This window comes from Chenopodium album, chromosome 10, assembly GCF_948465745.1.
Source record: "Chenopodium album chromosome 10, dcCheAlbu1.1, whole genome shotgun sequence".
Taxonomy (NCBI): domain Eukaryota; kingdom Viridiplantae; phylum Streptophyta; class Magnoliopsida; order Caryophyllales; family Amaranthaceae; genus Chenopodium; species Chenopodium album.
The window spans coordinates 14,527,279-14,552,544 of record NC_137843.1 but is presented as its reverse complement, the minus strand read 5'-3'; the positions used below and the strand labels follow the sequence as shown (position 1 = coordinate 14,552,544).

The following is a 25,266-nucleotide window of genomic DNA, read 5'->3' as shown; positions in this document are numbered from 1 at the left end:
TGGGTTATCACCGTTGCAGAAATGCACCGTTGCGATTAGAATGTTGGCGTACGGTACCTTTCCAAATGTTGTGGATGAGTATCTGCGGATTGGCGAAACAACCTCCCAGAAGGCATTGCAACATTTTTGTCAAGGGGTTATTACACATTTTGAAGCTGAATATCTCAGAAGTCCCACAGACGAAGATTTAAGGAGAATCTTGCAACAAAATGAAATGCGAGGTTTTCCCGGTATGATAGGTAGCATTGACTGCATGCATTAGGAGTGGAAGAATTGTCCTATGGCTTGGAAAGCGCAATACGCAGGCCGGAATAAAAATGCAACCCTCATTCTAGAGGCTGTTGTAGATCAAGATTTATGGATTTGGCATGCATTCTTTGGAATCCCTAGATCATGTAATGATCTTAATGTCCTTTACCGTTCTCCGGTATTTGATGATGTTCTTCATGGCCGAGCACCTCCAATTCATTTTTACTGTGAACGACCATGAATACAAGTTGGGCTATTACTTAGCAAACGACATTTACCCAAAATGGGCTACTTTTATTCAAGGTATAACACTTCCTCAACTTCAGAAGGATAAATTATTTGCTGATAAACAAGTTGCTGCTTGGAAGGACGTTGAATGAGCTTTTGGGGTTTTACAGGCTAGGTTTGCCATTCTACGACAACTCTCCCTTGCGTTTAACGAAGACATATTGTGTGACATAATGAAAGCTTGTATCATTATGCACAACATGATTGTCGAAGATGAACGACACAACTACACTCGGGCCGAAGTTTTAAGAAGGTACTATGAACAAGATCGCCTGCAAATTACAAGACCAACTACAAGTGCTACAATTAACAACAATGAGCCTTTTGAATTCAATGTTGGCCGACCGCTTAACGTTGATTTCGACACGTATGTCCAGAGAAGAATGTCACTACGTGATAGAGACACTCATGTTCAATTAAAAGCAGATTTAGCGGAACACATTTGGCAAAAATACGGTTCTATTAATGAGTAAACATCATACAATTATCGTATGATAACAATTTAATATAGTCTAATGTAATCGTACGTTAAAAATCTAATTTCGTTAATTATCTTGGTTAGTAGTATGTATTAAATGTAATCGTACGCTACAAATTTAGCTTATGTAATTGCTCGGCGTAAAACATTTGTAATGACTAAAATGTGATGTTGCCGTACAATAATAATTGTTCGGCGATTAAAATTTTAATATTATTAATTAATATTTAATAATTGTATTAAGTTAAATAATAGTATAATTGTAATTAGTAGCACTAAAACTTCATTAACCAAAACATAATTAATAATAATATGGTGATGTATAAGAGAGAGAAATGTTGGTAGGGTATGTGAAAAAGCAGGAGAGAGAATTATGAGTATTTTTTTTTATTTCCTCACCAAAAATGCACATGAGCAAATTTGGTTGGGAAGACAGAGAAAGTGGCTAGAGAAAGAACGAGCTTTTTTTGCTCACTAATTGAGTGCTCTAAATTGTAACGGAAGAGGTGGGTGTTGTTAACTTGTTATGCTGTTGTGCTCACTTATTGTCACCGGTCACTGAGCTAAGCTATTCCCCGGTGACATACACATACTACGCCGCTTCTCTATATCAACGGTAGTTTTCTATCTCTCTCTTCTCCATTATAATCTTTTGTATTTCTTGATAAAACTAGCATCTTTAGGTTTTTTTTTTGTTCATCTTAACTGAGATTAGAAATTACTGTTACATTTTTTGAATTTCCTCTCCCCTTTTCTTGCAATTGGGTTTTTAAATTGTTATACATTTAATTTTTTGTGCAATTACTTAAATTTGACATGGGTTTTGTTTGTAAAGTAAAGTTATATGGTTTTTTTTTTTCTTTTCTACTCTTGTTGTTTCCTTGATTTTCTATATGTATATGATATTATGATGAGTTATTGATGATGGGTTTTAGCTATTAGTCAGAATTATGTAATGAGTGAATGTAACTAATATGTAATTTATTGCTACGAATTTCCTTGAATTGGATAATAAATATAGTGGCTTTCTTATCTTACTAGATTCCAGACCACATTTGAGCATTGTTGTTTGTCTGGATTTTGTTTTTACAAGGCAATTCGTTGGTGTAAATGAAGATGGCTCATGATTTTTGTTTGAGGCAGAACTTTAGACTTTGCATTATTGTTGTTTGAAGATCTGGTTTGGTACAAAAATTCAGATTTTAACTCTATGAATTTAGTACTTCACATAGCACTGGTACTCCTTAAAGCTACTGCTATTTTTGGATCCGTGTGATGAAAAGTGAGTTTAATGGCGTGTTTTGGTTTCCCAAAGATCATTGGTGAGTTGAGATGATAGTTTTTGTAATTTGATGGTGTTTATATCTTTTTTTGAAATTGATAGATGGACAATCTGTTCAATTATTGGACTTACTAACCCAAGAAGCACGATATTATTCACTTGTGAGAGACAAAGGCTCATACTTGAAGATAGATATTTGTCCATAACACAAGCTATATATGATGATGCTCTTGATTGTAAATACATGCAAGTTATTTTTCTTATAATGTATACTACCTCCAATCCTTTAAGTTGTTAGGGGCTACTGTAACATCAGGAACCAAGGAGTGTTTTAGCAGCTGGGGCATGAATCAGAAAAAATGGAAGTAGGGTATTAGGAAAGAGATTGCTGTAAGTGGAGTTTGTGTAAGAAGAAATAGGATAGATATTGTTGTAAGTTGGGTGTGTAGAAAAAAACCATTACCGTGAATGGGCAAGAGAGGAGGTCTATCTGAGGACCGGATTGGAATTGAAAGTTTAACCAACTTAATAGAACAATAATAGACTGGTATGATCCCCCCCCATCTTTTCCCCCCCCTAAAGCAAGTTGTTATATGAAATTTGAAGAGGGGAGCCCTGGCTAACTCATTGATTCTCCAATCTTCAATATGTGCTATTTATTTGAAGTTTCGTACTTTCATTCAGTGTTTGATACATGAAGTACTATAGTGGACTGACTCTTCAGTGGCTCTTCTCTAATCAAAAGGCTGAAGCTGCCATAATCTCTATTAAATTTCTTTTGTATGTTCCAAGACCTTCAACTTTCTTCTCTTTAATTTTCTTTTGTGGCTAACTGTCAATTACATTGCTCTAGGGATCCATATGTTTGCTGTTTATTATCATTATTATTATTATTTTTTTCTGAACCGATTGATGAATTTTACAGTTTGAAGAATAATTTGAGGGAATAAGTTTGGCCTATCAAAAGGCACCATGAACTGTATCTATCTTCTTTCATGCTTCCAAAAATTAGAAGCATTCTTTGTTTTGGTGAGATTTTTTTATTACACATTTATCATGTAATAACAGTGGCTTGAATGTCGAGTGCCTTTAACTACTGATGTGCAATGTTTTAGGTGTGCTGTTTAGGTAGAAATGGAGGTTTCCAGAAGATTTTGGACGTGAGATTGCCTGACTGTTGCTTCTTTACTTGTCCAGAAGTTAAATTGACAATGGCTGCACATTTTCAATCATTGGAATGGTATTTACTTACTCTGTTCTTGCTGCTGTTTTTTTTTTTCCCTAAACCATCATATATCGTTATGTGATGCCTCTATACCTAACCAATCGTTTATTATAGTTAATTGTTAATTCGGGTGCTTAGGTCCACTCTCAATCTATAGGGAAACCCTGTGATAGGTTTACACCAGTCAGGTAGCCACCATCTTACAAGCCAAAATAAATGACAAAGATAATACAATCAGAAATTCAATATTTGTAGAGAATTATTTCTTGTCAAGTGTCAAACTGATAAAATGGGAGAATCTATACAAAAATACAATTTAGACTACAGACAGAAATCCTATCTGAGAAATTCTCCAATGATAACTGTCTGAAATGTTAGCCTTCTAGGTGGAACAGTTTTAATTTTTATCTTATTCTCTACCCTCTTCATTATTCATTTCCTTTTTAATTTGAGCATCGAAAACAGTTTATAACTCCACTTCAGGACTCGAAAGTAAGTGATCCAATGAAGCTTTTGTGTCTAAATAATAAAAATATAATACTTTTTCCGTTCTTTTTTTTATTGCACCATAGGAGTTTAGCACAAGATTTTTGGTAGTGGAAAAAAGGATGAGAGAGAAATGTGAAAATACAAGATTGCCCATGTGATGGTATACATAAACAAAGAAATCAAGTGTGAAAAGTAAGGGAATATTTGGTATTTGTAGTGTGAACACAAATATTTCTTTTCCTAAAATAGAAATGGTGCAATATTTGTGATATTTTTTTAAAAGGTAAGTGGTGCAATATTAAAAAGACTGAGGAAGTATATTTATATTCATCTAATTCATTTACTTTAGTGATTACTCCCTCCGTTCCACAATGATGTTCTTGTTTGGAATTTATGACTTTTTTTTTAAAAAAAAGGAATCTTCTAAATTTCTCTTAATCTATAAGAACAAATATAGTCATGTGGGATCTAGTTTGATTCGTCTTGGTGAGTAGATTATTAATATCTAACTTTTATAATTTTTGCTAGTGTGAGATTAAAGATATTTACGGTAAAAAATGGATAAAAATTTGCATTGATTTACAAAACAGGAATCATTATGAAACGGAGGGAGTATTTATTTAGCTTTTTTTTTTTGGGTGGGGAATGCTTAAGGCACATGTATCTTGGAAAATCTTTTAAAAAGGAAATGAGATTATTTCCTCATGAAGGTATGATTATTTTCCAAATCTGATTATTTTGTATAATTTTATTATGTGGACACGATTTCATTAAAACATCTCTTATAATGTCTATTGATTAGCCTATAAATTTTCATCTCTCTCTAGCATAGTTCTTGACACAAATTAGCCTGTAAACTTTCATCCTTCTCTGGCATAATTATCGACACAAATTAGCCTATAAACTTTCATCTCTGTCAAGCATACTTCTTATTGAAGAATAACCTTTTTAACATTCATCTCTCTCGGGTGTACTTGACGCAGTTTTTGGTGGTGGTAGTACTGACAAAGGCTGTCACTTGGTATATCTCTGTCATGATATATTCCCTTACTTTTCTTGAATCTTTTTTCTTAACGTATTTGATTGTGGGGTTCTTGTATGATTTGTTATTTATGTATGTGTTGGTGCATTTTTTTTTATTAACACCTAATAAAATGTAAAATAATGATACTCAGAAAGTCATAGATTTTTTTTTTCTTCTGATAGTACCTGTTTTTAGTTTATAATCTTTCTTTAACTAGTTAAAATGTTCAAAATTATCTTTTTTTGCTGTGTTATAGTTTTGAATTGGGGTTTGGTCTGATTTAAACATTTTGTTACATGAACACAAAGGTTGCTAATCTGACTAATATTGTCCTTTTTTAAAGATTTCCCCTTTTTTCTTTGTGACTTGGACTCTGATTATTTAATTTGCTGAATGTATTTTTTTTTCTCTGGTTATGATTATGAGATACGAACATGTGAGTTATTTTGGACTCAGATCTTATATTAAAGAAATATTTTTTGTAATAATCTACCTTGTTATGCTTCTTATTTGCAAATACTGTAGGCATACGTAATGTGTATCACAGATATGACTGTTCGGATTTCTAAGTTAGATTTTGCTTCTTTTTTACATCTGCTTATGTTTTGGGTTTTCATTTGTCATGTTAGTCTCTTAAGTGATTAAGCAATCACTATTGACCATCAACAGATGCTCTTCTTTTACAATTTAAACTTCCAGGCTGAGCTCTTCAAATAGGGTTAAAATATGATATTAGCTTTAATTAAGTTTTCCTCGAGATCTAGATTGCTGTTAAGGAGAATTTCTGTCCCATTTCTGCTGGGCGCAGGACTGTGGAGCCAGGGGTTTAGGAGTAGCTGAGTAGGAAGGTCAAAGGGAATATTTGTGGTCAAAAGAACACTCATGGGTTTATTTTGTGGGGACATGAGTGGCACTGCATGCGTCAAGGCCCCAAAAGCAAAGGAAAGTAGTTTGGAACTTGACACGTCTGTGTCAATTGGTGCCAAGTGCCATGCATCTCGATGCTACTTGTACACCGAGTAGGCGAGTAGCCGAGTACCATGTGGGCTGTTCTTAGGGGCCATGCAGGTTGCGTCTTTGATCTCACTTCCTTGTCAGTCAGGGTTTCTCCCATTAAGTGTGCTAACCAACCTAGTAGTTGTTACCTCTTACAGTCTTACCTGATTAAAGTCCGGTAGATCTAAGCTTTATAGGATGTTATTTCCGATTCTAGTTTGAGAGAAGAGGAGAAATTCATAGACCATTGATAATCACTCTTGAGAGATAATGATAGTTCTGAGCTTTGTAATCACCAGCTACTCATCATCAAAATCCTAGTGTAACATTGTTGTAATTTTCTCCTTGTTCTTGGTTTCCATGTAAATCTGTTGCCTCTTTTTTTGTTATTTCTATGTTATTATTGCTTGTTGGTTTGCATAATCAGTGTAGCACTGACATCCTGGTCCTGGTAACCTTCCTCTTTAGATTGACAGAAGTCATATTAAAGCTCTCTGGTCCCAAAGGTTCTGCATCATATTGAATATGAATATTTCGGAATGAATTCAATAGGTTCCTAAAGATTGTCCTTTCCCTTATTTATTTACTTGGAAACTATTTTTTAACAGCTTAATCTGAGTATTTCTTTGTGATCAAACTATTTCCTTTTCTATTATTACCTTCTCATTTAGAGTTTACTAAAATTTAATTTGTTGCATTGATTCATCTTTTCGGTTTACTTATTCATTACCCTTTGATTATTGGAACAGTATTATGATTATATATTGCTGACTAATATAGAAGATTGACATTTTTTTTGTTGCCTGAATTAATGAATACAGTGAGCAAGAACATGGAAGACGTGAGTTATCAATCAGGTTTAGGGGAGCAGAATATGTCTGAGGTGACTGTGGATAGGATAAGTACTCTTCTGTGGAATGTCCTAGACATAATTCTTGGGAAATTGTCACTAAAGGATGCTATTAGAACTAGTGTTTTGGCTACGGAATGGCGATACAAATGGCTTTCCTTATCCAAATTTTCCCTTGATTCTAGTTATATTGCTGGTATGTTTAGTTTTAAAATTCTTCAATGGGATGCTGTTTCGAATATCATCAACAGATATTTGCTTCACCATCGCTTTCACCATCGCCTTCACCACGATGGTGAAACCAGGACATTTGTCTTGAGAACGTACTGTAGTGCACATTATCCTGAGTTATATCAGTGGATACAATATCTTTCCAAACTAGATGTCGAGATTATGTCACTTGAAGAGGTTGGCTATCAAATCTTTGTGGTGCCTTCGTATCTTTTTCTGTTCGAGAAGCTACAGAGTTTGAATATCCAAATGTGTTCCATAAAGATTCCATCTTCTTTTAGAAGATTTAGCTTTCTTCGTGAACTCTCTTTCACAAATGTTTCGATTAGTGATGATGATCTTCACCACTTGATTCTTGCCTGCCCTCTCCTCGAGAAATTAGCTTTGTTCCGTATAAATGAGTTAAAGCATTTGAACATCAATTCTCCAAGACTGTTTGAGTTACAAATAGACTTGGGAATGGAGGATATTGTTATTGGCAATCCAACACGTTTGGATTCAGTTCATATAATTGAGTATTCTGTACCTCAAATTATTTATTACAACTGGCGAAGTGTTATTCGTTGCTTTTCTAGTATGGTTGTCCTGCGAAAATTGGATTTATGTGGAGCTTTTATCGAGGTAATTTCATGTTGATGTATTGAATTTTTTTGCACTTACTGAATTTTGTTGATGTATAAAAGGTGTTCACTTTTTATAGTATGTGTAGTGTAAGTGACTAGCTGTCTTTTCTCTCTCTACTCGAACAGATCATTTCTTAGCTCTTGGCTGCTGATTACGTATTTAATTTTTTTTTTTTTCTTAGATCTTGGCTGCTGATTGTGCATTTGAAAATTTCCCGTGGAGGAACAATACTCTATCGCGTCTATACCTTACCTGTCTAAACTGTAAGATTCTTGGAACGTTCAGGGTTTGTCTATCTCTGCTAAGATCCTGCCCAAACATTAAAAAGTTAAAATTTTTAGTAAGTCACTTTCCTTTTCACTTTCCATCCTATTACTAGTATCTTTGGAGGTATATCTGGTGTAACTTTTCATCTTCAATGCTACAGTTTGGTCCAGCCGAAAGTCCGAGGCTGATCACAAAATTCTTGAAGGAAAGGACGAGTCTCCTTTCCTGCACTTGATTCTATAGTAGTGATGTGTCCTACTTCTGCTGGCATAGGATGTAATGTGAACTTCATTGAATTTCTTTGCGCTCACTCCCCAAACCTCAGGTCTTTAAGGATTCTAGGATGGCCTGTGATGAAAAAGGCCCAGATTCCCAAATTGCTCAAGCGGTTCAAGAAAGTTTGTCCTCGTGCACAGATTCTCCTTTCATGTGGTCGATTCTAGTGCAGTGACATTTCCTTCTGACTCTGGTGTATTGTACAATTGTGAACTTCATTGTGCACTCACTCCCCATCCTCTGGTCTTTAAGCATTAAAGGAGCCTTTCGGGAAGTCTGTTCACGCGCTTTATTTCTATGCACCTGTGATAAGGATTTGACCTTTATGGGATCTCCATCTTATCAGTATCAAAAAGGAGATTAGTTCATGTTTATGAGCTGTTTCTTTTGCTGCTGCTTGGTAGTAAGAAAAAGTCTTATTTTCAATAACTTCCTTTAGGGTGAACTTTTATTAGTTATTTCTTTTTGTATTTTTAGTAAAAACAAGTCTGAATTAAGTGTTATATTTCAGTAATTTAAGTATTTGTGATTTCTTCTCATATATCCATTTTTTTTTTTCTTTCCATTTTATGGTTGTTGGCAAGGGTCTGAGTTTTTGAGTGGAGAGTATTCCTAATTCTTTTTTGTTCTACTCACTAGCTTTTTCATAGTCTCGTAAAATTATGAAAAGTTGATAGTATAATCTAAGCCATTGAGATAAATCATATGTATTTTTTTTTTTTTTTTTTACAAAACTCTCAAACATGGTCAAAATTCTCTTATTTGTCTGACTGCCTCACAGGTGATTTAATTTTTTTTAGGAGTATCTTTTGTTCTTCAAAAGACATGATTTTTTTTCCTTTTTTTAAAAAATTTTATCTGATTGCTGTGAACTTGTTTCATTAGCGAAAATTCATGCTGATTGGAAAAAAAAAATAATTTGTTGAATACAGTCAGATGGATCAGACAATCCTTACAGCTACAACAAATTGTTAAATTGTCTTTCCAATGCGATGTAGAGTAAAGATGTTTCACTTGATAAAATAACGTAGAACTTCTACAAATCTCACAAAATACGTTGAGTTGTGAGACTTTCGTTTTTTATTTGCGTCACTTTCCTTTTAAATAACAATTTTTTCTTTTTCTTTTATCACATGAGCCCTTATTTTTTCTCTCTACCTCTCTTTACTCTAAAAATTGCTTAGAGTTTGTGAAAACTAAAGTGATGCAACTAAAAAACGGAGGAAGTAACAAATAACAACACAGGACATTAGGCTGTTGCCATGGAAAGGTGGGGTGCTGTTCTGGTGTAGTACTTGTGTTCACCTTCACTTATTGTCACCACTTACCGAGGCAAGCTATTCTCCGGTTACATACTACGCCGGTTTTCAATTTAAACGGTAGCATTTCTGTCTCTGTTCTTCATTATAATTATTTATATACTTGATATAATCAGCAACTTTAGGTTATTTTTGTTTATCCCCACTGAAATTAGAAATCACTGTTGTAATTATTCTATGATTGTATTCCCTTTTATTGCAATTGGGTTTTTAAATTATTATAGATTTAATTTTTTGTATTATTACTTTGACATGGGTTTTGTTTGTAGATTAGATTTTTTTTTTTTTTTTTTTTTTTTTTTTTTTTTTTTTTTTTTTTTTATCTCTCTTTTCTTTTCTTCTTGTGTCTTTGAATCTCTATTTATATATGATGAATTATTATTTCAGCTATTAATAAGAATTGTGTCATGAGTGTGATTATTGCTACTGTACTAATTTCATTGAATTGGAGAATAAATGTAGTGGCTTTTCTTATCTTACTAGATTCTAGACCACAAGATTTCGAGCATTATTGTTTGTTTGGATTTTATGCGATTCTTTGGTGTAAATGAAGAATGATTAAATAAGCCTTTTCTTTAATTTGTTTGCTCATGATTATTGTTTGAGGCAGAACTTAGACTTTGCATTATTGTACTTGCGAATAGATATCATAACATAAGCTATATGATGATGGTCTTGATTGCGAATACTGGAATACATGCTAGTATTTTTCTTATAATGTATACTGCCTCCAATCTTAAAGTGTTAGGGGTAACTGTAACAACCAAAACCGAGGAGTGTAGGAGAGATAGTGTAGCAAGTGGGGCTTGTTTCAGAATAATGGAAGAGAGAGTGGTAGGAAAGAAACTGTCATAAGTGGAGTTTGTATAAGAAAAAATAGGAAAGATATTGTTGCAATTGGGCTACATAGAAAAAAAAAAAAAAAAAAAAAAAAAGAGTTGTCGTGAATGGGCAAAGATTTAATTAAACAGTAAAGATCAGGTTGAAATGGAAAGTTTTACCAACTTAATAGTACAATCGTAGTGGTAATCAATGACCTTTTAAGAAGGGAGCCCTAGCTTACAACTCATATTTTTCCAATGTTTATCATATAGTTTTGTTTGAAATTTAAATCAGTGTTCGATATATACTACAGAAAACTGATACTTAAGTGGCTCTTCTCTAATAAAGGGACTGAAGCGGCTATAATTTCTATTAATTATCTTTTGATTCGACTTTGTTCTCTTTAATTTCCTTTTGTTGCTAATTGTCAATTGTGTTGTCCTAAGAATCCATATGTTTGTTGTTTATTTTTGTACCAAATAATGCTGTAGCTGATTATTGAATTTTACAGTTTTGAAGAATTATTTACAGGGATAAATTTGGCATTTCAAAGGCACCATGAGTTTTTTCTATCTTCTTTTAAGCTTCCAAAAATTAGAAGCATTCTTTGTGCTGGTAAGTTTTTCTTAACACACATTTATTATGTAATAATATTGGCTTGACTGTCCAATGCCTCTAACTATTGATGTGCAATATTTTAGGTTTGCTGTTTAGGTAGAAATGGATGTTTCCAGGAGATTTTGGACGGAAGATTGCCTGACTGTTGCTTCTTCGCTTGTTCAGAAGTTAAATTGACGATAACGGTACATTTTCAATCACTGGAATGGTATTTACTTACCCTGTTCTTGCTGCTTTTTTGTTATTTTTTTTTATGATCATACACGATCTAGTCTTAATCTACTAGTAACCCTGTGATAGATTTACACCAGTCAGGTAGCCACCATGGCATTATTCCTATCAACTGAAACAAAATGTTAATAAAAACTTGATATTTCAATTGTATACACTTTAATAAATCCAATGACTTAGTTATTAACATTTTGTTTTATAGAATATGGTAAAAAAAGATGGTCAAAGTTAAAGTCAAATGTGTCGATTATTTAGAAACAAAAGGAGCAAGTATCTTAAGTTGTGTTGTAGTAAAAATAAAAATAAATATATATATATATATATATATTTTGGATATTATGAAAGTATATTTCTAGGCGAATCTAATAAAATCGTACATGACTAGTAAATTTAAGGGGAGTCCGGACTTGGATACTAATTGGTGTTGTTGAATAGTGGACCGCATGCCAGGGAATTTAGTGAATTAAGTCAGCACATGATAAAATTAAGAATGATTGTATGAGTGAAAAAATATGTAAAAAAAGGTGATATTATGAAACTTTATAATAATACCTATTTAAACATATTATGTTAAATGCTAAAATTTAAATTTATTTTTTAAATACGTTATAAATAAACTATGGTCAAAGTTAATACTTACCTCCGTTTTTTTTTGACACGTATTTCTTTTTAGGAAGTTTATATTTAGTTGACACGTTTCCTTTTTAGGTAAGTTTTATACTTTGTATTAACTAGTCTACCCCACTTGCTTTATCATTCTCTCTCCTCTCTTTAATATGTGTGCCTAAATTGAACGCGTCAACTAAATAGAAACGGAGGAAGTATATGAATTGTGAAGAAGTCCAACGTGACATTGTTCTAGGACAGAGGGAGTATTTTTACACTCTTCATTCTTCATTTCCCTCCCAATATGAGTGTGAAGTACAGTTTATAGCTCCAGTTTAGAACTCAAAAGTGAGTGGTCCAATAAAGCATTTGTGTCAAATGCAAACAAGATTATATACCCTTTTTCATCTAATTATTTTACTTTGGTGATTACATTATTGGGCAGAATGCTTAATGGCATGTGTTATCCTAGAAAATCTTTTGAAAAGGAATTGAGATGATATTTTCCTTCTTATGAAGATGCTACTCTGATTATTTCCCAAGTTTGGTTATTTTATTATGATATTATTATGTGGGCAGAGTCTCATGAAAACATCTCTAATAATTAGTCTACAAATTTTCATCTCTCTCTAGCATACTTTTTGACACAAATTAGCCTGTAAACTTTCATCCTTCTCTGGCATAACTATTAAATTAGCCTATAATTTTTCATCTCTCTTTAGCATACTTCTTAATGAAAATTTACCTGTAAACATTCATCCCTCTCGGGCATAGGCATACTTGACGCTGGTGGTGATAGTATTAACAAAGATTGTTACTTGGTATCTCTTTCATGATATAATTTTCTCTCTCTTGTTGAATTTACATATTTACTGTGGATTCTTGTATGATTTGTTATATTATGTATGTGTTGATGCATTTTTATTTTCCACCACCTAATAAGACGTATAAATGATGCTCAAGAAGTCATCGATTTTTATTATTATTATTATTTTTTTTTTTAAATTTATATAATGCCTGTTTTTAACTAGTTAAAATATTTCCCTTTGTTTTTTTGTTGTTTTGGTGGTGTTGTTATTGTTGTTGTTGTTGGTGGTGGTGGTAGTTTGTGTGTTATAGTTTTGAATTGGTATTTGGCCTGAATATAACAATTTGTTACATCAACACAAAGGTTGGTATCAGACTAATATTGTCCTATTTTCAAAGCTTTCTCCTTTTTGAGTGTTTCCCTGTGACTTGAATTCTGATTATTAAATTTGCTGAATCTATTTTTATTTCTCTGGTTATGATTATGAGATATGAACACTTGAAGTTATTTTGACCTCAGATCTTATTCTGAAGAAAGGTTCTTTGTAATAGTCTACCGTGTTATGCTTCTTATTTGCAAATATGTAGGCATATGTAATGTGTATTACAGATATGCATGTTCTGATTTCTAAGTTAGATTTTGCGTCTTTTTTACATCTGGATTCTATAATTTTGTGAAAGATAGGATAAGTGCTGTGTTTTCTTGCACCATGTTAATCTCTTTAGTATTTAGACGATCACTGTTGACTGTCAACAGCTGCTCTTGTTTTACAAATTAAAATTCCAGTATGAGCTCTTCAAATAGGGTTAAATATTACATTAGCTTTAAATAAGTATTAAAAATACTCCTCAAGATCTAGATTGCTGTTAAGAAGAATATAGGTGCCATTTCTGTTGGCTGCTGGACAATGGAGCCAGTGGTTCAGGATCTAGGAAGGTCAAAGGGAATGTTTGTGGCCAAAAGATGGCTCATGGGTGTATTTTGTGGGGAACATGAGTCGCATGGCACTGTCATGCGTCAAGGCCAGAAAGCAAAGAAAAGTATGGAGCTTGACACCTCAGTGCTAAATGGTGGCATGTATTCCCATGCTGCTTGTGCGCCGAGTCCCATGTGGGCTGCTCTGAGGGGCCATGCAGGTTGCGTCTTTATGATCTCATTTCCTTGTCAGCTAGGGTTTCTCCCATTAAGTGTGCTAACCAATCTAGCAGCCATTACCTGATTATAGTCCTGTAGATCTAGGCTTTATATGATGTTATTTCTGATTCTAGTTTAAGTGAGAGAAGAGGAGAAAGTCATAGACCATTGATAATCACTCTTGAGAGATTTAAAAGCTCTGTGAGCCAAGTAATCACCATCTACTCATCATCAATGTCCTAGTGCAACATTGTAGTGATTTTCTCCTGGTTCTTGGTTTCCATGTAAATATGTTGGCCTTTGTGTTTACTACTATGTTATAATTACTTCTTGGTTTGCATAACCTGTGTAGCTCTGTCATCCTGGTAACTTGCCTCTTTAAATTGACACAAGTCATATTAGAGTAATCTGGTCCCAAAGGTTCTGCATCATTAACGTAAATAAATCTCGGAATGAATTTAATAGGTTCCTAAAAATTGTCCTTTTACTTTCTTTATCTAAATAGGAACTACTGTTTAACATCATAATTGCCTTTATGATCAGACTATTTCCTTTTCTACGCTTCACCTTCCCATTTAGAGTCTTTACAAAAAATCATTCTGTAGTATTGAATCATCTTTTCAGTTTAGTAATTCATTTTCCTGTGATTATAGAAAGAGAATTATGATTATATATTGCTGACTAATATAGAAGATTGACTAATTTTTGTTGCCTGAATTAATGAATACAGTGAGCAAGAACATGGAAGACGCGAGTCATCTATTGGGTTCAGGGGAACAGAATATGTCTGAGGAGAATGTGGATAGGATAAGTAGTCTTCCGTGGGAAGTCCTAGACATTATTCTTGGGAAGTTGTCACTAAAGGATGCTGCCAGAACATGTGTTCTGGCTAGTGAATGGCGATACAAATGGCTTTCCTTATCCAAATTTGTCCTTGATGCTGATTATCTTCCTACTGTGTTTAGTATTACATATCTTCGATGGGATAAGGTTGCGAATATTGTCAACAGATACTTGCTTAACCACGATGGTGCAATTAAGACATTTGTCTTGAAAACAAATTGTAGTGCACATTATCCTGATTTATATCAGTGGATACTATATCTTTCTAGACAAGATGTTGAGATAATGTCACTTGAAGAGCGTGACTATAATATGTTTGTGGTACCTTCATATCTTTTTTTGTTCGAGAAGCTTCAGAGTTTGAACCTGCAAATGTGTGCATTAAAGATTCCATCTTCTTTTAGAAGATTTAGCTTTCTTCATGAACTCTCTCTCAGAAACGTTTCAATTAGTGATGATGATCTTCACCACTTAATTCTTGCTTGCCCTCTCCTGGAGAAATTGGTGGTGTTGGAAATAAGTGTGTTAATGCATTTGAAAATTTATTCTCCAAGACTGTTTGAGTTACAAATAGATATAGGAATGGAGGACATTGTTATTGGAGATCCTGCACATTTGGATTCAGTTTGTATATTGGATAATCCTGTACGTCGAGGTATGAATTACAACTGGCGGAGTGTTATTCGTTGCTTTTCTAGACTGGCTGTCCTGCAAAATTTGGTTTTATGTGGAGCTTTTATTGAGGTACTTCTATGTTTGTTCTCTTATTGAATTGTTTTGAAGTATAAAAGGTGTTCACTTTTTATATTATGTGTTGGTTCTTTAGCTGTCTTTTCTCTCTACTTTAATGGATCCTTTATTAGCTCTTGGCTGCTGATTATTTTTAATTTTTTTCCCCGCTAAGATCTTGGCTGCTGATGGTGCATTTGAAAATTTCCCGTTGAGGAACAATACTCTATCGTTTTTGTCCCTTTCTGATGTAAACTGTGAGGACATTGGAGTGTTCAGGGTTTGTCTTTCTCTGCTAAGATCCTGCCCAAACATCAAAAAGTTCGAATTTGTCGTAAGTCGCTTTCCTTTTCAATTTCCATCCTATTACAGTACTAGTTTCTTTTAATAGTATATCTGATGTAACTTTTCATCTTCTATGCTCCAGATTGATGAAGCCAAAGGTCTAAGGCAAATCACGCAATTCTTAAAGCAAAATAAAGGAGTACTCTCCTTTCCTGCACTCGATTCTATTGCAGTGACATGTCCGTATGAAACTGGCATGGGATGTACTGTGAACTTCATTGAATTTCTTTGCACTCACTCCCCAAACCTCAGGTCTTTAAGCATTGCCGGATGGCCTGATATGAAAAAGAGCCAGGTTTCCAGGATGCTCAAGCGGTTTGAGAATGTTTGTCCTAGTGCTGAAGTAATATATACTTGCAAGTGATTGTGGTCATTATATGATGTAAAGGGTGATTCTCCTTTCATGTGCCTAATTCAATTGCAGTGAGATTTCCTTCTGAGTCTGGCGTGGGATGTACTGTGAACTTCATTGTGCGCTCACTCCCCAACCTTAGGTCTTTAAGCATTGAATGAGCCTTTCAGGAAAGTCTGTTCTCGTGCTTTAGATCTCCATCGTATCAGTATCAGAAAGGAAATCAGCTCATGTTTATGAGCTGTTGCTTTTGCTGCTATTTGGTAGTAAGAAAAACTCTTTGTTCCAATAATTTCATTAGTGTTTGGTGAACTTCATTTAGTTATTATTTCTTTCAGTCATCTCTTTTTGGATTTTTTTTTTTTAGTAAAAACAAGACTTAAGAAAGTGTGTTTAATTTTTGTAAAGTATTTCTTGATTTCTATAGCCATTTCTTTTCAATTTTAGTTATTTCAGTATATCTTGATTTCTATAGCTATTTCTTTCAATTTTAGGGCTGTTGGCAACCGTCCGAGTTCTTGGGTGGAGAGTATTCCTAATTCTCTTTTTGTTCTACTCTAGCTTTTTCCATGGTCTCTTCGTTTATATAAAGTTAATTTATGAATAGTTGATAATTTTAACAAAGCACGTTGAAATAAATTGAGCAAGGATTTAACGTAATATGGAGTAATGTATTTTCTTTTATAGAAATCAAAAAATATGGTTAAAGTTTCTTAGTCTGTCTCCTATGAGATCGTCACATGGATTGTGTCAGTGAATGCGGATGTCATTTAAGTTTCCCAGTTGCAGCTCAGCTCATTCATTGCAGAATGCAACTCAAAATTCCCCTAAATTTCATCTAGCAATGTAGAGTATTCTTAGCTTTCTATATAATGAGAAAATAACATTATCTTACAGATTTTCATTTGGTCCAGCATAAGATCGCTTTTATAACAATGTTTGAACATGACCAATTTTTAAGATAGTGCTTCGTATATGATATTTTTATTTAAGGAAGTGTTGCAATTAGGAAAATGGCCGTTGATAAGAATCTGTAAACCATATTTCACATTTCTCATTCTTTTTGTCCCTCAAAACATGTCGTGAAACTAACCTCTTAAAATTCATAAAATGAAATATTGAAGGAAATTAGGATTCAATTTCGTTCGAATACCAACATGAGATAACGAACTATACATTTTGATGCACCAAGCCACTGATGACTGATCATGTTAGCTCTATCTTATGTCTTTCTATATGTGAGTTCCATGTTCTGCTCAACTTTTCTTGAACATATGATGAAATCCAATCTTTAGCTGTAGGACTGTGAATTTTGATGAGCCATCCTCTGCGTCACTTTTCTGTCTTGTGATGACAATGCTCTGGAGCGTCGTGGCTTCATCTTTGCTCTATCAACAACTATCATCCAGCCATTAATAATCTACAATGTATCAGAAAGAGTGAGGATATAATTTGTGATGCTTGAAATATTAAAAAGATGAAAATAAAATTTCAACACATCAATGATGATGCCCTTAAGCGTACTTTGCCATTCATTTCTTGGAGCGCTGTTGTAGCAGCAACTTCAGTGGTATACTCAACAAATGCATACCCTTTTGACCTCTTCGAGATCTTATCCATGATTACCTTAACTGTACAGAATGTTTGCAGGCATTTAGCAGTCAGCTCAGCAGCTCAACATAGAAATTATAGATGAATAAAAGAAATTTTAAGTAAGTTGTCCAATCATATAAAAGACCAACCTACCTTCTACGAGTTCACCAAAGGGTTCAAAGGCCGCACGTAATGTCTTTTCAGATGTGTAGAAAGACAAACCTGCAAGGGAAAAATAAAAACCTTATTCAGTTGATATATGATAACAAGCGCTTTGAGCTAGGTATATCAATGCAGACAGAGTATAAACATCATTTCTTGAACCAGACAAATACAAGATACTTTCTGGTTAATTTAAGAAGGCATAAGGTGTCTTTCAGAATGCTAGTTAGAGCATAGTTAAGTTTTGAGCACCCCTTGCCAACCCATCTTCACATTAACTTTTTCAAAAACTACTCTTTGTAGTCACATTAGTCCAACCTCCCATAATTAAGGATATGACATAGTTTTATGTAGTTAAGGTGACAGATTTTTTCTTAATATCTAATAATAACATAGCATATGATGTAAATATTGATTCCAGACAGAGAGAAAGAGAGAAAGGGAAAAGGAAAGAATTATCATCGAATTAAAGCCTCTTTATGCTCCACCTGCAAAATAAAACCTACCTCCAAATGCTTGACTATATATAACGGGAAAGGAAAAAGGAGATAAAGCACAAACATTTTGAACAATAGAGCTAAACTCAGTAAGTTCACTACATTAGAGATGAAGCTACATAACTCTTAGCCATCAAGACTCGGTATATATTAGTATACCACAATTTTTTTAATTTTTTTTTAAAGCTGAGTAACGAAATAGTCTTTTAGAGGAATCTCTACGCAAATTATGTTGACTCAAGTCTGTAACCATTTATAAGCAGATTAACATTGAAAATTGACAGAATCTTCCTACTGTTTTTGGGCCTTGGCTTATGCTTTTACAGATGAAAGTTTTGGCGCATACAACACATGAAGAGGGTTTAACACTTTAACCAATAAATTAGAAATTTGGAGATATACTTTTGAAGTTAAAGGACTTCAAGTACAGCCAAATAGAAGAATTTGTAATGTGTATTCAAAGAAAGTAGGGATTTTTCTCTAGCTTCCAATTTAAGAGATAGATGCTGGATCTCAGATTCTCAAATACCGCATCCATTATGAATTGCTTTTAACAAGGTACTCAACAGTTTTCTACAATAATATATACACTTAAAAGGGCAAATCCTGTTAAATATATGCCATGTGGATGACTCTATGTAGCAAATAGTATTGGCTAGTTAAGTAAACTCAAGTCTAGACTCACAAGCCGAAGGGTAATGGAGATGGGGATGAAACTTTAGATGATCAATAATACTTAAAGCGATGGAGTTAGACTGACAAAAAATATATCATAAGGTGAGTGTAACTACTCTCATTGATGTGAGATAGAGAAATCAGGAGAAAGCACCTCAGCTATAATACTCCCTTCGTTTTTTTTAAGTGACACACTTTCCTTAAACGGCCGTTTTTTTTTTTAAGTGACACACTTCCTCTTTTAGAAATTCCTTACATTTTAATAATATATCTTCACCCCGCTATCTCTTACTTTATCATTTCTCACTCCTTTCATGGTCCCCACTTCCTCTCACATTCTTTTACTTTATCATTTCTCACTCCTCCAACCTACCCCACTAACATCTTATTTTATTAAAGTCAATAAAATCTCCTAAAACTACGTGCCGGTCAAAGTGTGTCACTTAAAAAAAACGGAGGGAGTATGTTTATATCTGAAGTTCTTTCATTCTGCTAGATGGCTGGTTCCCTAATTTAAGATGTGGCTTACTGCCAGCAGAAAATAAGGAAGAATATACAACTCTTAAGGATCTGTAACAGAACATGTATTTTCACTATTGTTCTTATGTAACTTGCATTTTCCCAAAGCTTAAAGGATTCATAATTGGCAAAACTACAGCTTGGCATCATATTATCAAACTGTCAGCGATGTATTTTCAATCAACAAATTGACAGTTTAACTTCTGCGTGATTGCAAATGAATAACTTTTTAGCCTATAAACTTTCTCCAAATCCCAGCATAATTGGATTGGACAAACATGATTCTGTTATTTAATCAGCAGGTGTTTGTTGAGCATATTTCAAGGTGCGTTAAGCTCCTGATTATCCTTTCTTAATATAATAGTGTGGTATGTAAAAGTAACACCGTTGTCAATCTAAGAGTCAATGGAAAAGCAATAGCTCCAAGGAATAACTGGTCCAACAGCCAAGCAAACATCAGTATGCAGTACCAAAGATCATAAATATTGCATTTACACATACGAAAGGAAAATAACTACCTGTTATGAAAAGCTTGGTTTTGCTCATCTCTGTTTCTTTTGTAGAATCAGAAGCATTGGATGCCAATCTGTCACCTGCAATCCATGTCTTCACAGTCATCCAGCTAGAGGGAAGATTTAAATTCTTATACACAATGACTAGGCTAGGTTGCAGAAAGTGGCTATATACCAAACTTTGAAGAGCACATATAAGAATGAAGACACCACATACTCCTATACTCGTATATATCACATGTAAATTTTTTTACTTTGACAGTAACACAAATTCACTAATAGAATAGATGGATTGATTGTGATTTAATCAACTGGATATTCAAAATGAGAACACGGATGAAGAGAACACTGTATGTCTGTATCCATACTGTTATGAGCATAGATTAGGAGATACCATATACTGTTATTTGCATTGTTTGTAATTTTAAAAGCATTTTATTATACAGCAAGTGGATAAGTGAATATAGTGGTCAGCCCAGGTCAGTGCAAATGGAAAAGGATGATCAGATATACGTAACATACCAGCGCTATTCTTTACAAATTCACATTTTTTCAAATGGATGTGTCTCTTCAGTAAACATATATTCTGAATTCAATAAACAGTGTTTTTCCATTCCCCATGACATCCTTTCTTCAGGCATCAAAAACTATGCCTCTGAGAAGCCCTAAATGGTTTTCCACTTTCTTAATAACCATTTACTTCTACTAATTAATCCGTATCAATTATCTCAAACCATCTATGTCACAGATTTGCTCTTTATAGACTATATAGTCTACAGAAAGAGCTGTGTGCCAATGAACATATAATCCATGCTGTCAACTGACAAGCAAAACAAATTTACACCCACAACGTACATAATACATCCATCTAGCTAATCTAGTGGCCTATAAATTTTAAATAAATAGGAACAATTTGAATTATCAGTGCATTATGAAACAATTATTTATATTCTCCGCTTAGAGAACAAATGAAAATGTGGAAATTAGCTGAGTACAGTAAATAGTAGATTACCTCCAATACACTGCTGACTGCTCATAACAAATTATGAAAAAAATGATTGCTATAAAAATGAGACCTCTTAAAACAGAAAATCTATTGAATTGGTATATAACGAAAACGAAATTTGGTTCATATTTTGTACCAAACAATACATAGCTGGAAAGCAATCAAATAAAGATAATTGACAAACCTCCATAGTCTTTATTTTCGGACTCAACATGCTCATCTGCCCGAACAAAAATAACTCCAGGCACAGCTGCACCAAAAAAAAGGGTCTACTGTAAGGAACCCAATGCCAAATGATGAATCAATGGCCAAAGACCAGAAATTTTACATACTAGCTAGCTCTTGCGCAGACTCATCATCGAGTTTACAGCAAAACCCAAAATTAGACTGCCATGATACATGATATAGACACATTTGCGCATCCTTCTCGCTGTCATTGAACAAATTGGTTACTCAACTAACCATTTCAAAAACTTACAAAAAAGCATGTGAATTCAACAGGCCAACACTTACTTTCCCAAGACTCTGGTTAGTATGTTTACATAAGAATCAACTGCCAGTGCCTTGGATAAGACTCTACTAGAAGGTTTTTCGACATGTACAAGCCAGTTTTTCGAACCCTTGGGGAACAACAATGAGGTCTGATCGTGTAAATTCGACAAAGAAACATCTCGAAAATTTCGAGCACTATAATCCTTCTTAACAGAATTTATATCAGGTTCCTCAGGAATAACAGATAGCACTCCAGGCAAACCTTTACAATACATTGCAAATATAAAAATAGAAGCAGTAAAATCCAATTAAAGATTAAAACTTTATAGCAATCAGTACTGTAACATACAGAATCAAAGGGTATCAAAGAAAATTAATCGCTTACCAGCAATAAAACGAGAAGTTTCTTCATCTACAATACAGCAAAAACCAAAATTTGTATCACAGGAAGCATCATATATGCAACTTTGTGCATCCCTCTCACTGTAAAAATTCACCAACCCCTAATCATTAAGCATTAAATAAATAAACATCAATAACATAAACATTAATAGTACCAATTGAGCGCGTGATTTTGTCGTGAATTCCGAAACTAACATTAGGAAATGCATTTAAAACCAGAAAACCTACCTTCCTAGAGCTTTTTCCAAAATACTGACATAATAGTTGATGATTTCAGCTTTTGATTGAAACCCATTTGGAGGTTTATCCATTTTTACCATCCAATGAACATTTTCACTAGAATTTGGGACAGTTGAATTTAAGGGTGGTGGTGTTGATGTTGAAGCAGCAGTTGTGATTCTTGAAAATGGTAACTTGAAAAATGAAAAATTGGGAAGAAGTAACAGAGGATTATTGAATAAATCATAGGAATTTTGTTGGGTAAATGGTAATGAAACTTGAAAGGAGTTTTGTTAGAGATAATATCGGAAAATATGTGTGATACATTTTCCATATGAATCTTATTAGGAGAATAATATATTTAGGTTTATTATATGTTAAGATATTATTTAAGTATATCTTTTAGGAAGATTGTTTCCTATCTTATGTTCTTAGGTTTTGTATAAATACTCTACCTATTGATGAATAATAAACAAGTCATTCTATTCTCTCTTCTCCCTAATTTGTCATGGTATCAAAAGCAGGTTAGATCTTGGGATACTTCACAAAAATCCCCCCCTGCCGGTGGGTTAGAAAATTAAACTCACCGGCGGGATTCATAAATTTTACCCAAAAATTCCGCTGTGCAATTTTTTTTCTTTTTTGTGAGTTTATTCGATCATGATTTTGCTTCTTTGGATATGAGTTTGGTTTTACTTAGAAAAACCAATAAGAGATTTGAGTGTGGTTTACTCTGAAAGACCAATAAGAGATTTGAGTGTGGTTTACTCTGAAAAACCAATAAGAAATTTGAGTGTGGTTTACTCTGAAAGACCAATAAGAAATTTGAGTGTGGTTTACTCTGAAAGACCAAAAAAAGAAATTTGAGTGTGGTTTACTCTGAAAAACCAATATTTGATTAGAGCTCGATTTTTGCTCTGGAAAAACAAAAAATTGTTATATTTACAGGTTCGAAAAGAACGACGTTCCTGTTTGATTGATGACAGATGAGTTCAAAAAGATGAACGTTCTCATCATTGAAAAAAAATGAAGTCGACATCACAAGAGTGTGCATCTCGGCTTCAACAACTTGAAGAATTTCCAATCGCAACGTTCGTTTTACTGCCGTTACGATTGCGGGAGGGTGTTAGAGATAATATCGGAAAATATGTGTGATACATTTTCCATATGAATCTTATTAGGAGAATAATATATTTAGGTTTATTATATGTTAAGATATTATTTAAGTATATCTTTTAGGAAGATTGTTTCCTATCTTATGTTCTTAGGTTTTGTATAAATACTCTACCTATTGATGAATAATAATCAAGCCATTCTATTCACTATTCTCTATTAATTTGTCAAGTTTTCATTTTTGAGTTTGAATGAATTTGAAGAGATGAAAGAATGCAAAGGGTATGAGATTTTTGAGGATGAAAATGGTGATTTTTGATGGTAATGGAGTTTTTGAGGTGGGAATGAAATGCTGCTTAAATTGATGGTTGTAAGGGGTGAATGAAGAGGTACCATGGCTCTCTTTAATAATCTGGGCAGTAGCCTGTTTAGTTCTTCATTGATAAATGATAATTGAACCTTTATCTCTTTTAAACGAAGTGTATAACCAATGCTTACCGAGTTACCGGCAAAGGTAGAGGTTAGCTGTGTAAGTAGCTGTTACAGCTATATTTTGCCGAACAGAAGGTGTAAGCGTTTAACCTCGTAGGCTACTCTCTTCGTCTCAGAATAATCGAAAATCTGTACACTTTTTTCATTTTTTATATACTTCATACATAGTATATTTTTCTTTTATTTTGTACCTCAAAACTTTTACATTGTTCCATAAACATTTTTTAAGCATATTTTATAATTTATCCGTTATGAAAAATATAGTCATGTGGGATCCAGTTTGATTCATCTCGAAATCTACCTTTTAAATATCAACTTTTTATAATTTTTACAAAAGTATAATCAAATGTATTAATAACCAAAGTATTGCATTGACAAGCATGAAATTGCTCATGATGCGATAAAAAAGAGGAAGTATATACCAACTTTGACGGTAGTGTTTCATAATATAATTTTTTTTTATAATTTTCATATATTTTTAATTATGAAAATAAGGTTAACCTAATGTATGAACACGTGTGCAAAATATGACCGTATCAGTTATTCTAGAACAAAGATAGTATGTTACAGCGAAAGTCGATAAATCACTACATGCAAACTCATTAAGATCTTGCTCACATTTTATTTATATGTAACAAATTTTCTCACTTTATTTCTTTCAATAAATTAGGTTAAATTTTGCAATCTTAGTGAAATGTACTAATTTTAATGTATCTTTCCTAAAAGAAGGACATTAGATAACCAAGAAATAATTTTGACAAATTGCACAATTTTCAAAGCTCTTTTCACATGAAGGTGTGCCAAAATCGTTTCCCACACAAAATTATGCAAGAGGTGATTTGAACATATCGTATTAGAAAAACATATTTAGGAATACTATAACATTTTGTGTAGCATATTATAGGCCTTGTTTGGTAAATGACTTTTAACTAGCTTTTTAATTGATTTTTGGCTTTTTCTTTTGGTCAAACAGCCAAAATACATGTTTGGTAGAGATGATCAACCTCAATCCGACCTGCTAGTCTGACCTGATTCGGCCCGAAAATAGGGCGGGTTTGGACAAGTCTAAAAACACATTTTTAGTTTAAAGCCCGAACCCGGCCCGAAACAAGCCTGAAAAGCCCGCTACTTTTTTCGGGTTTGGGCACGAGGTATCATGTTAAGGCCCAGCCCGACCTGATTTTTTGATCTAAATGAAAAGCCGACTTTTTCGCCAAAAACAAAAAGTTAGTCTTACTAGCTTTTTGGTTTTGGTTTTGGCTTTTCATTAAATAAATTACTTCTTTATCCTTAATTAGTACTCCTTTCTTTCTTTTATTAGAGTCTCATTTCTCATTTTTCACGGGAATTAAGGTTTTTGTAGATTGGTTAAACCATGTATTAGAAGTATCAAAGTACATTAAATGCATTTGAATAACAAGTGAGAGAAGAAAAAAAAAAAGCTTAATAAATGCCAGAAAGAAGAAGAAGTACCTAGAAAAAACAAGAAGAACGAGGA

The 25,266-nt window shown here is 33.5% G+C and overlaps 2 protein-coding genes across 3 annotated transcripts; one reads left to right on the top strand and one right to left on the bottom strand.

The window, feature by feature from the left end:
- The first annotated feature begins 1,502 nt into the window (after positions 1 to 1,502).
- Positions 1,503 to 16,526, top strand: LOC145562277 (F-box/FBD/LRR-repeat protein At1g13570-like). Of its 2 annotated transcripts, none has more exons than XM_081622500.1 (11): positions 1,503 to 1,631; positions 3,223 to 3,326; positions 3,413 to 3,537; positions 6,853 to 7,733; positions 7,918 to 8,076; positions 8,164 to 9,658; positions 10,932 to 11,035; positions 11,122 to 11,223; positions 14,548 to 15,404; positions 15,565 to 15,723; positions 15,817 to 16,526. In XM_081622500.1, exons 9-11 carry the CDS (start codon positions 14,559 to 14,561, stop codon positions 16,096 to 16,098), a joined length of 1,287 nt encoding a protein of 428 aa, XP_081478626.1. In that variant the 5' UTR covers positions 1,503 to 1,631; positions 3,223 to 3,326; positions 3,413 to 3,537; positions 6,853 to 7,733; positions 7,918 to 8,076; positions 8,164 to 9,658; positions 10,932 to 11,035; positions 11,122 to 11,223; positions 14,548 to 14,558; the 3' UTR covers positions 16,099 to 16,526. The 2 variants fall into 2 exon arrangements, with proteins under 2 accessions (XP_081478626.1, XP_081478625.1); XM_081622499.1 differs by having other exon boundaries at positions 11,122 to 11,246.
- A 640-nt stretch (positions 16,527 to 17,166) lies between these two features.
- LOC145563639 (organelle RRM domain-containing protein 1, chloroplastic-like) lies at positions 17,167 to 23,709 on the bottom strand. The gene is made up of 10 exons (XM_081624075.1): positions 23,504 to 23,709; positions 22,173 to 22,446; positions 21,928 to 22,025; positions 21,564 to 21,804; positions 21,383 to 21,480; positions 21,235 to 21,300; positions 20,051 to 20,125; positions 17,833 to 17,901; positions 17,611 to 17,717; positions 17,167 to 17,506 (listed from the first exon to the last, which is right to left on the bottom strand). The coding sequence occupies exons 1-10, from the start codon at positions 23,670 to 23,672 to the stop codon at positions 17,378 to 17,380; spliced, it is 1,326 nt and encodes a 441-aa protein (XP_081480201.1). The 5' UTR covers positions 23,673 to 23,709; the 3' UTR covers positions 17,167 to 17,377.
- Between the last annotated feature and the right edge of the window lie 1,557 nt (positions 23,710 to 25,266).

Excerpts from the sequence above, each read along its gene's own strand:
- LOC145562277 (XM_081622500.1), top strand. The coding sequence starts at position 14,559 with ATGGAAGACGCGAGTCATCTATTGGGTTCAGGGGAACAGAATATGTCT. Across the intron at positions 15,405-15,564 it reads TATGTGGAGCTTTTATTGAG|ATCTTGGCTGCTGATGGTGC; the intron begins GTACTTCTATGT and ends TTCCCCGCTAAG. Across the intron at positions 15,724-15,816 it reads TCAAAAAGTTCGAATTTGTC|ATTGATGAAGCCAAAGGTCT; the intron begins GTAAGTCGCTTT and ends TCTATGCTCCAG.
- LOC145563639 (XM_081624075.1), bottom strand. The coding sequence starts at position 23,672 with ATGGTACCTCTTCATTCACCCCTTACAACCATCAATTTAAGCAGCATT. Across the intron at positions 22,447-23,503 it reads ACTCAAAAATGAAAACTTGA|TTCAAGTTTCATTACCATTT; the intron begins CAAATTAATAGA and ends AACAAAACTCCT. Across the intron at positions 22,026-22,172 it reads TTGGAAAAAGCTCTAGGAAG|TGAGAGGGATGCACAAAGTT; the intron begins GTAGGTTTTCTG and ends GAATTTTTACAG.